Raw genomic sequence first — 12,761 nt, forward strand, 5'->3', positions numbered from 1 at the left:
AATTTGTAACATTCATTTATTTGATCTTCTATCAAATATTTTTTCCTTCAAAAGTGGCTGTAAGATTAAGTAATGCTACTCATCATGCATGTGCTGAGACTAATAGAAAAGCTACTCAAACCTTAAAGACTTCCAGCTCCTCCAGAATGAGCTCAGCACTGGCAGAGTTGTTAGTAGGAAGAACCACCACCTTCTGCACAGTACCATGATCTAAATCAGGGAGAGAAACGATAGAGGAGAGAGAGTTAGACATGAGATTACTGGCTTGGAATATAGAATATTATTTATGTAATTACTTAGTGATTAGAAATACATTGAGCTATTACCATTTATAATGTGCTAATTTTATTCCAAATCTCATACATTTAAATTGAGATTATGGACACTTCAGAAGGATCTCATGTGACCATCTTGTATTTTGACATATTTGATGTAGTCGTAACTAAGCGAGAAGTCCAAATGTCTTATGAAGTTGAAAGTTCTGTTTCTGAAGAAAGCATGTATTCTTGAAATACTAATACCTAACTTTAATTTGGCCTTTATAAGTATTACTCCTCCAAACCAACATTATACAGTGATGCTCCTATATTTCTGTTAACATTGACACAAAACGATTGATTATCTGAGAAGAGAGATTTTTATGAATGAATTTTATAATAAATATAAATCACTAGTACAAGAAATTCAATTTGATAGGTAGCTGTGAGAAAATTTTTACACAGTAAAATGCTTCACTCACAATTCAAAGTAATTTTCAAAGCAGAAACATAACTGTGGTTTTATTTCAGATGTGGACACCTATTCACAGAATAATTCTACTGTTTTCATAATTTTTCTTTATCATTTTGGAAGGTTTCTTTAGATATTCTTAAAATACAGGGGAAAATTTGAAATTAGATGGCCAAATAAACTTAACCAAATAAAAAATCTATTCATATTTCCCAATAGAGATTGCCAAAAACAGAGATGCCCATATATGTCAAGAATTTCAATGAAGATAGTTTTGTATGTCATATAAGTATTTTCTAAGCATATAGTTATACCATTCTACCAATCACATACATTTTAGGTTTAAAAAAACTGAGATTGAACAATGTGGGTTTAAAGCAAATTTGTGAATAATTTGATAAAGTAAAAACATATTTTCTCACCAGAAGATGTTTTTATTAAAACAATTAATGAGCTGCACCATGAATATCAAATCATTACCCTTTAAAGTATGAGCATGTAGATGTGAATTCATAATTTGGAAAGGTGCATTATCATCAACAAATACTGGGACATTTTTTAATCCTGTTGAGAATTGCCAATAGGAAGAGTTAACTTAAACTGTGCTGTGCAGGACCTTACAGCTCAGAATCATTTAGTGATGAACACCACATCTCAGATCTCACATCTCAAATTGGCCTCCGTTTCATAGGCAAGAGTTATTCTGACATAAAAAAAAAATCCCTCTTTATATTTACAGTTTTATGAACCTAATTGAAAGAAAATAATTCTTAATTAAAAAAACTACTTTAAAAGGTAACCAACTAAAAAAAAAACCCTACTAAAAATTAATAAAAATGTTTATGCAGAAGAGCAAGACTTAGAGAATTTACCAGAACAACTCCTGAATCTTGTAAGGAGGATTAAAATATAACCACATGATTTTAGAAGTTTCAAACTACATTTTGTGCTTTAAAATTCACTTCTTAAACCATACTCAAAAATAAATAATCCCCAAGCTTTTCAAGCTCTAGGTGAAATTAAAAAGGTTTGAAATTTCTCTTTTTCACTGATGAGCTTCCTTTGAATCAGCCCTGGTAAGAATGTGTACTGTTTTCTTGGAAAATAAGGAATGCAAGTTTAAATTGGAAGTGAAAAAACATTTAGGGGATGCAGTACAGAGACGTATCACAACTGCAATAGATGAATATGGTTGGAGGTGTTCTCCAATTTCTATTATCAGTTAATCACAAAGAGCAGTGGAAAATTCTGGAGGAATAGAATATACCAAAAAAACTAAAATGAAAGCCTTGAAATGATAAGAGCTAAGACAGGATCTGTGTGGTGGTGTAGGTATGGGTGTGGGCAAAGGAGGAGGGTGTAAAGCCATCTTTGTTTTAGGTCATGTTATCATAAGGTCATACTCTCTTTTGAATAAATTACAACGGAGTTTATGGTTCTCTGCTGCATCTTGTACGGATTATTGCCATTCTATCTGATAGCAATGACCTCTGTCTGAGTAGAGACCAAGCAGAAACGGTGTATAACCAGAGTCCTAAATAAAACTGCATGATAGGGAAACTTGACTACAGAAGTTCCCAAAGATAAGAATTAATTAAGTATTCTCAAGTGAGATAACTGGTTCTGTTCTTACCTAATGTTTTAACTTCCTATGAGAGCAATATTTTACATAAATCATCACTTCTTCTGCAAGAATGCATGAGACATACTTTATTCATGCCATTTATAAAATATTAAACTTAATTATTAAAAGTGGGCTAATAAAAAGATAATGCAAAACTTGTTTTTTTACTTGTTTGCAATAAAACCTAGAGCACTACTTTCATTCATTGCTTGTCTTCCTATGTTAGTTATTTTTAGTTCTGCTGGTAATGATGCATAGATTTCCTTTTTATTTTAATAGCATTAAAGATAAAATGTACTTTCTACCAAGTAAAACTGAATGTCAATTTACCTCTTGCAAAAATTTAAGTATATTTTAGTATATGGCAACATTTCTACCTGAAAATCAAGTTTAAATAAAATCACAGAAATGCAATATCCCCCACAGAGAACCAAATATTTGTTGGATGCCTGCTATGTGCCTGGTTCTATGATAAAAATGTACTCTTTAAATCTGATTTTCCACTAAATATGCATTTCAATTTACTTTTCCACACTTAGACTTGAACTGATACTTTATGAGCCAGCATTTCTGCAGAGTTCTTTATTACAGTGGTTCAGTTTTCACCAGTGCATCACAAATAACAGAGCTGTTCTATTAGAATTCCACATATAAGGGCTTTATATACATAAATTAAAACAATCATTCAAATTTGAGTAGCTTTAAGTCCTATGATATTGTTAATCATTACTATTAACAATAGTTACTTCAGGTTTTATGAAACCTCGAGTTTATGTAATTTGGGAGGCCTTCTTTAATTAAGCAATACAAAAATATAGAAACAGAGTTGTCTGCTCCTTTCCCAAACAATTACAAATGAGGAATTCTAAAGTTTATGGTAAGTCCACCACTGATAATTAGCCTAGTTTTCTAAAAAGAGCAAAGTTTCTACAAAACCGGACAATGACACAGAATCTCTATTTGTCCATATATATATATATATATATATATGTCTTAGAAACCTCATCTAGAATATCTTATCACTGCAACTTTAACATCCAAGATCACTCTTCCATAAGTCAACAAAAGATTGGAAATTTTCTTCAGTTAAATGTAAACAGATCTACCTCTCTGTCTCTCTTATGCATTGGCCTCTTCTTTGGCTACCAAGAATACACTCAATCTCTTTTCCACATCCCTTCAAGTATATCTTTATATCCTCTTTCTCTAGTCTCTGTATGAGCACTCCTTTTGGACATACCTCATTCACATTTAAAAACAAGCCTTTTTTTCTGCCTTTCTCTGAATGCCTTGCAATTGGCATTATCTTATTTAAATGTGGTGCGCAAAATTATTCATGATAACTAATATGATTCTAACACAAATACAAATTATACATGATTACCTGACCACAATGCCAGATCTCGCTGAGACTGGACTATTTAAAAGACACAATAGTAGTTCTAGTAGTTGATCAACAACTTAAGTCTTGGTCAGGATCTCTAGTAATTGGGGCCTCGGAAACAAATATGTGTTTTATACCAACTCTAGTGTACATCATTTACAAGGCTCCACTCTGGATATCTTTGTATTTGTGCTCCTTTTACAAACTGCCTGACTCCCTGAGCCCCCATTCAGATTTTCAAGAGACAGACTTCATTTGGCCCAATTTAATCATGACGAATGCACATTGCAAACCACTACTTAGTGGATAGATCAGTTGTCAATGCTTGAGTGTCATTTCACCAGTGTAGCACAGGCAAAGTGCCAATATGTAAGGAATCACCTATGGCTGCTCCCTAAGCAGGCTAGTGCTAATGGAATAGTTTCTTGCAAGATGCAGTAATGGTAGAGACCTACAGCTTTCTTTTCAAGACATACTCACATTTTTTTCAAGATAGACTTCAGTTCCCTAAGTAGGAAATACTTTTGAGGTACCCTTAGGCTGTACCTTTCACTACTAAGTAAAAAGTAGACTTGCCTTGTCTTCCATCCATTTTAACTCATTGGCTCAACAAGAAATGATTGAGTGCCTTCAGTGTGTCAGGCACTATATCCAGTACAGATGCAAAGATAAATAGATACAGCATTCAAGAGTTCATGCCTAGGATTTATAGTTTTTTGCGTAGTAACTGTGTTCCCATTAAAATGTTAGTACATTGAAAGATATGCACTCCAGAATGTCTATAAAACTCAATCACTTATGTCTACATAAAGTCATCTCTGTAGCTTTCAGTTTGAAGATGGTAATATAGTTATCAAATGTCTTCCTTCTGGGAGTAGTGAGAATGCATTCCTTGAATGTACTTACAACATAAATCCTTTTTATTGCTCTGCAGAGTTGGGATATTGCTTTTTTTTCCTTGGGAAAAGCCACCATGCCTACAATATAGTTACAGTGAAGCAGAATTTCTTCTTTTGCTCTTTAAATTACAGTTGCTTGTGTGTAAATGTAAATAATTATACCTTTGGTAATGGCTATCTCTACTACTAAGACCTACCCAGAATCACTTCCCTTTCTTTTGCTAATGACACTCTGAGACATCTTTTGGAAATATTTCTCATTCTCTCAGCCTACATGGTTAAGGTATATGAATCTCTCTTCCAGTTGAGGGGAAAAAAAAAAAAGAACTGCAAAAACTCTGGGAAATGAAAGCTTTATAGGTAAAGGAAGGAAGAATGACTACACAACTTAACACTGTTAGTTTCTATAATTAGATCTTACCAATTGGTTTCCTTATTTCATGTTAGTTAAAATATATATTCATAATAGATTTCTCTTTTCCTGGTAGGTTATCAAACTGTTGCTATTTTCTTTTAATAGTACTTTTTTAAAATTTGAGACTAAAACAGAATCATATCTTTATAAAACTTTATTATTAGTTTAAGGAAAATATTTTGAAGAGGTGACAATTCTGTTCATGAATGCCCATCATTACAAAACAAAATATTTCTAAACTAGGTCATTTTGCACAGTTTTTCTCACTTAGACAAACTTTTCACTATCAACAGGTAATTTAAATTATGTGGCACCTTCAACTTCAGCCCTGATGGCAGTTAGAGCCCCAGCTGGTCATCAAAGGCAGCCCTAGTGGCGGTTCAAGGGGAGGACCTTGTAGATGTTTTTCCTCAGCATTTCCTCAGGTGTGATCAATGTTAAGCTTGCAGGGTTAAGTAAACTTGGATAATACTGGGTTAACTGAAATTAAATAGGTTTCTTTGCTCTTTGATGAAAAACCTTTCATTATTGTTAAAATACTTTTCTGTTTTGGGAGGAAAATATAGCATTCAGTGATGTTCAAGTATATTTGCTGATATCACTGATTCCATTTGACTCTGAAGAACCTATGTTCTTTTAGAGAGCCTACAAACAGTTTCTCAAAGTGTGGCATTCAGACTACCTCACTCAAGTCACCTAGGGAGTTTCCTGAAAATTTAGATGTTGGTTTTCATGTCAGACCACAGACTTGAAATTTTTAGAAGTGCTAATTTTTAAATAAACTTTATGGAAGGAATATATGTTAAACATTTGAGAACCACAGAAGATGAATAATATAATCTGTCTAACCTATTTCATTTCTTGGTACTTGTCTCTCTTTGCCAGGGAGGAAGCTACTAAATTCATTATATATATATATATATATGTATATATATATATATACATATATATATATATGTTAATGTAAAATCTTCTTTCTGCCCAAGTTAGCTAAAATAATATACTTCCTATGAATATATAAAATCAGTGATTTATTTGGAATGTACTAAAGAACTCTGGAAGAGTCCCCAACCAAAAGTATAAGAAAAAGTTTCAGGTATTTTAAAAACCAAAGTGTATATATATGATTAGTATATAAAAGTGTAATATATGGAAAAAATGTATATTAAGAGTATATTTATATATGAAATCACAAAAATGCTCACTTAACCTGCAAACATTAATGTAATGATAAAACCTAGAGTTGACATGGATATAAAAAAATTAGCATTTTCAAACACCTCTGGTAGAAATTCTTTCCAAAGAATCTTTCTGGAGGGCAATATAGCAGTTGGCTATGATGGAGTAACTGATACCAGAGTAGCCTTCCTGCAGTAAACAACAATAAAACTGGACAAACTACATGTGGTAATTCTTTGTAGGTAGTGGATAATAGACATCACAAGATTAAGAGAAGGGAAAGTTACAAGGTAATCTTCACGATAGCCCCACTTTCTGCCTGGGAACAATTTCCCAACCAGAGGTGAAGACAGTTGGTGTCTAAATAGTGTGAGGTGGTCTCACTGAGATGAGGAGGCAGATATGAGAATTTGGGCTAGTAGAAGCAAATTAATTTTGTGCAATATGGCATCAGAGAAGGGGAGCTATCCAGAAAAGGGGTTCTACAAGTCCACATGGAAATTCCCTGTTAACCTGTGGCTGATTTCCTGTCTGTATATCTGCAGGATGTGACCACCCAAGGCTTACCAGACTGCACCTGCTACTGAGAGAGTGGAATAGATAAATGATAGGTTCAGCAGTTCTGGGGAAGAGCAATCTGGATGAAGTTGGAATTCTGGCCCTACCAGAGTAGACAGACCTTATTAACACCTTGTTAAAACCCCTGGCATTCAGCTGACACCAAAAGGTTGAGCCTATAAGACCAAGTGCCACTTTCTAGAGGAAGACCTGCTTTAGGTCTGCCCTAACAAAACCCACAACCAAGACTTGATAAGAAAAACAAAGGACAGAGTTTGGACTTTCAGTCTTGCTAAATTAGAGTTATTTACCTTGAGTCCAAGAATTTTAGCAGATAGTAAAACAAATCTAAAGACATTCAAGGTGATCAGTAATTGATTGCCTACTATAACAAGAATTAACACTCTTCAGGGGAAGACATGGAACCTAAAGTCAAGGTATTATCTACAATGTTTAATATTCAACAATAATAATTATAATATGTTAAGAGAGAAATAGAGAGAGATAAATTGATAGAGATAATGAATGTATAATCAATAGTCAAAAAGAAAAATAAGTTAAAATTATCCAAATGTTGGACTTACCACAGAATAACTTTAAGACAGCTATTATAGCTATTATAAGATGTTCAAAAAATTAAAAGGAAATTCATAAATGAGAGGAAAATGTGGTCTTAGGAAATGAACAGACAGAAAAAAATAAAGCAAATAAATAAAAAACTATAAAAAGTCAAAAGGATTGTTTAGAACAAAGCATAGTAACTGAAATAAAATATTAACTCGAAAGACCTAATATCAGATTGGAGTTGAAAGAAGATTCAGTGAACTTGAAGCCACATCAACAGAAATTATCCAGTTGCAAGGACATAGAGAAAAAATGACTGAAGAAAGTGAACAGTCTTTTGGGCTGGTGCAACAATATCAAATAGCCTAATTTATGTGCCATTAGAACTCTGAAGGGAGAATAAGGAGAAATGTTTTAAAGAAATAATGGCTAAAACCTTCCTAAGTTTAATGAAGAATATTATGTTGTAGATCTAGGAGTTCAGTGAGACCCAAGTGAATAGAGATAAAAAGAGCCACACAATTTACACTGCTGGAAACAAAAGCTATAAAAAAAAATTGAAAGCAGACAGAGAAAAAAGACATTATGTCATGAGAACACGGAATATCAAAATTGCTGACTTTTTATTAGGCACAATGGAGGTGAGAAGATCATAGAATGACTTTTTAAATGCTGGAAAAAAAGAGTTAACCAATAATTTTATATCCATTCTTTAAAAATGAAGATGAGAAAAAATTTAGATTAATAAAAGCTAGGACAAATTGTTGTATGTAGACCTCCTGCATTTGAAGAAATGCTAAAGAATGTCTTTTAATCTGAAGGGAAATATTACAATCAAAACTCAGATTTATAAGAAGAATAAAAGATCCAAATACAATGCTTTTTCTTTAGGGCTGACTAGTTTGCAGCTGTTTTAGAACTTATGCAGTCATCTGCAAACATGAGAGAAGCTGACACAAGGACAAAGCTGATCCCTGCTCCCTGCTAAGGATGACAGAGCCAGAACTCCAAAAGAAGCTGAGGCCCTCGTCAAACTACATCTAAAATCACCCTACCATTGTGTTTTACAGTCTTGTGAACCAATAAATATTTAATAAAATATAAATGATGATGTTTCTGAGAATCTTAAGTGACAGTAAAATAAAATAACCCTCTCCCCCCCAACCAGAAGAAAGCCAAGCAGAGTTATTCATGATATCTTACAGAGTGAAAAAATAATCGGTACTTATAGTATAATCCCTCTACATGAGTAGGGGATTACACTCTATTTTTAATGCAGATCCATTATCTTTTCTCTGCAACTGAAAATTTCAAAGGTTTTCTTAATTTTAATTCCTTTGGTGGTTAAAATATGTCCTGACTTGAACTTATTTGGTCACAAAACCTGACCTGCACTTAGTTAAGGCTATTTATAGTCTTTATTTATTATACTTAGTTTGAAGATTTCTGTTCCACTGCAGAAATATTACTGTGTATTTCACAGGGTGTGGTCCAAGGTTCTGCAAGCCATTTCACCTTATATGTGCACATATTACCTTCTCCTACTTAAATACCTTTGAATGCTGAAATATATTTTATTTTAAATAGAATATAAAGTAGGATTGCTTTTCTTTTTTATCTATTTTCTTGATTTGAAAAAATAAGCATATATAACTTGAGCAATACAAAGTAGTAATTTAAGAGATAAAATTAAGTAAAACTATAGATTGAAATCATGTTCCAGTTATTATTGAAATGTTAAGGTAAAATGTAAATATTTAAAAGCAGACCTAAACTACTAATTCAGGACACTGCTACTAAGTCTGCCTAACAGCAGTTACATAGAAGGGATATGACCAATTAGTACTTTACTCCCATATGCTGAACACCTGGTATAGTTGGTCTATGATGGTTCTCCTTTTGCAGATGGCTTTCAGGAGTAGATAAACATTGCTCATTAACAGCCCAGTTAAAGGTAGTTTCAGCACCACTACTGAAAACAATACACCTACTCCTGCAAACCTGAAATAATGTCCTCTATTTCCACAGTATCCATTCTATTCTGGTTTTACACTGGGAAATGGTATATATTGAGCAAACGTAGCCTTCTGTAACCCTTATTTCTCTATAGAATGTGGATATAGTATTTGGTTTACTACCTTTCAGAGCTGTTCAGGATCAAAGGAGAGAGCCTATGTAAATATTCCTTTATAAACTCTACAGAGAGTATAACTAATTTTACTCTCATGGTCTGAAATTGCCCTTCCTTATTTCCACTCTTTGTCTGTTACATAAATTATTACTATTCTATAGCAGTGCTTTACATTTATCTGTAATTTTCAAGCAAAAATTATGCTCCCATATTGTCAGCAGATTCATCTGTGTTATTAAAGTTTTTCTTTCTCTACTTTTCTTAATATAGTGTATTCACAGTTAAGTAATACTATAAAATAATTGTGTACATATTATTCATCGCCACTTTCTTCACACAAGAATACGGACTCTATGAAAGGAACCACATTTGTGAGTTTTGTTCATTGCTTCAGTGAATAGAATAGTATCAGGATTCATAATAGGAATTCAAAAGTATTTATTTATGCACACATATTTACATGTATTTATATTTATATAAATGCTAAACTGATTTCAATAAATATATATCTACCATGGAAGAATGTGTATATGTACCTATTGAATGCTTACTAATTTCCAGCCAGTACACTCAGGGTTTTATATACATCGTCTCATTTAATCTTTAGAATACATCCATAAAGTAGGTACAATTAAGATAACTTGGATCAGTGATGTTATATATTTTTCTTGAAGTCATAAAACTGGTAAGTAATAGAGGGCAGGATTTAAACCTAGGTTCTTTGAAGTCAAAACACATGTTCCCTAATGAATTAGCCTAGAATTCATCCAAGAATAACTTACAACTATTCTAATAAGTTATTCTTTATTTAACAAGGTTTTAGAGAAATCCCAACTGAAAGTAGAATTGATTATTATAAGAAACATCTCTGTAAATTTTAATTTGCCATATCACAACTGCCATATGTAAATCTACAATTTTATAGGTAAGCAGACACATGCCTGTATCCATTACTGCTGTGGAAAGTTTTGGAATTATACACTTAGATAAGTTAACTGAAAACCAAACTTTTGGGGCAAAGTTGAAAGAGAAATCTTAAGGCCAAAGATTTTACTAAGCTGGTAATTATATAAGGAGTGACTAAATTACAAATTTTAATTTAGCTGAGGTTTACTAAAGAATCAATGCACAGCAAAATGTGTCATTTAAAAATTTTGACTTAGTTATTCAACTAAGGTATCTATCCTCATGAAAAATATCTGTATACTTAAATTACTGAAATAAATTTACAATATATTAAGTTTTTTCTGGTTCCAGAAACTAATTTTCTCTGTGAGGGTTAAAGAAATTCTTTAGTACTTTTTAGTATAAAACTAATTTAGTATTAGACCAAGTGAGAATCCATCAACATATGGATTATTGTAGTTGTTTCCTGGTGATACAGCTAAAGAATACCCAAATAGGGTCTCAGACAGCACTAAAACTAATGCTTAGGATTTTGTAAATTACTAAAAAGTACATATGTTTTAGTATCCCTTATTGAATTATATCATGAATATTTTATGTATATTTCAATTCAAAGCAAAATAGACTTACTTTGAATAATGCAGGTGTATGTTCTATGTAAGGTTTTACTGCTTCTACACAAGATACAACAACTAAATTTCTCTAGTTGCAAAAGTGGGGTTAATTCTTTTACTTAATCCTTTATCCTTTAGGGAATGAATTACTCATTTAGGATCAATGAATTTTATGGTCACTAATTAAGCTGTTTCCTGCAACATTTTTACCATAAGATAGGCTGTTCTGCATTAGTTTTCAAAGTTTAAACCATACACAGAAAACTGACTTGAGACATCTACCTACACTTCTCTTGGATAAAGAGAGGGGCTTTCCCCTCTTCATGTGGTCATTTCTCAATCTACCATTTACTTGTCCATGTTAACCTCTTCCTACTTCCTGCTGTTCACGTCTCATTCTTTCCACTGGAATGGTCATTCTCCTCTCAAACTTTACTGGTATGTAAGAAGACAGGGCAAAGAGGAAAGGACTATATTTCAAGGGCACTCAAACATAACTAAGCCACATATGATGATCATGACCACTGCTTCTTTCTTGCCTGCTACTCTCTTTCCTTGAGGTCACCATGATACTACTTTCTTTTATCCTTCTGTTACTTTCATGATCACTTCTCCATTTTCTTGGTAAGTGTTCTTTATTTTCTGATCCATAAGTGAGCTCCCCAGAGTTAAATCCTTATCTTTATATTCCCCTAGAGTGATCGCAAGGATTGTCATGGATTCAGCTAACACCTACTTTGCTAATGACTCTGAGTCTACATCTCTAGACAGCCCTCTCTGCTGAAGTGTATCTACAATAACACCCTCTTTGACTTATCCATCTGGATGGTCCACAAATCTTTAACTCAATGTGAGACAGACCACGGCTTGAATTTAATTACTGTTCCTAATAGCTTCACAACACTACGCAAACCATTAAACTGTTCAAAGCCTTGGTTTACACAACTGTAAAATGGGGATAAGGATTCTAACTCATGGGACTGTTGTGAAGTTTTAACGAGATAATATGTTTTAGATGATGCATTCAATCTCTGATGCATAACAGGTCATAGGAAAGGATAAGTGTGCCATTCAAAAAGGAATTCATTACTCTCCAAATCTGCATGCTGATTCTGTATTCCCTTGATCATTGAACAATACTTTATTCCATCTATTTGCCAAGCCACAAAACTATATATTTTTTTACCTAGTCACATTTCTCAAATCAATTTGTTATCATCAGGCCCTTTCCTCTTCCTAAATATCTCCTGAACTTGATAATCCCCTATGAGTTGCTTTAACCAATAGAATAATGCAAAGTTTATGGTATATCAGTCCCATGATTATACAACATTATATGAAACCCTGTTTTAGTAAATTTAAGGGAGAGAGTTTATCAAACAACCATGGTTTGAATGGCCAATGAAGAGACCCATGTTACAGGGAACTGCAGTGACCTCATTCCTGAATTGAAAATTAAGGAACTTAATTTTTCTAAAATCATATGAGTTTGCAAGGGGCCTTAAAATCCAGAAAGGAATGCAGACTGGGTTACACTTTGATTGCAGCCTTGTGAGATGCTGAGCAAAAAGTCCAGCTAACATTCATCTACAGAAACTGAGAGATAATGTGTGTTGTTTTAAGCCACTAATTTTGTGGTAATAAGATACGCAGCAATAGATAACTATCTCAAATGTGTACCAGGCAGCCTGGATTCTACAGATCCTCATATTATAAATCTTAACATTGCTCTCTATGACAAGCTTACAATTCACTTAT

General features: G+C 33.1%; 1 protein-coding gene across 2 annotated transcripts in view; it reads right to left on the reverse strand.

Annotated features, from left to right (window-relative positions):
• SEMA3C (semaphorin 3C) overlaps positions 1-12,761 on the reverse strand; it is a 177,415-nt gene that overhangs the window by 23,091 nt on the left and 141,563 nt on the right. For both annotated transcript variants that reach the window (XM_036897982.2, XM_036897983.2), the window contains exon 13: positions 122-210. In XM_036897982.2, coding sequence (XP_036753877.1) covers positions 122-210 — 89 coding nt within the window. The remainder of the gene's footprint in view (positions 1-121; positions 211-12,761) is intronic.

Source organism: Manis pentadactyla, chromosome 7 (genome assembly GCF_030020395.1).
Source record: "Manis pentadactyla isolate mManPen7 chromosome 7, mManPen7.hap1, whole genome shotgun sequence".
NCBI lineage: Eukaryota > Metazoa > Chordata > Mammalia > Pholidota > Manidae > Manis > Manis pentadactyla.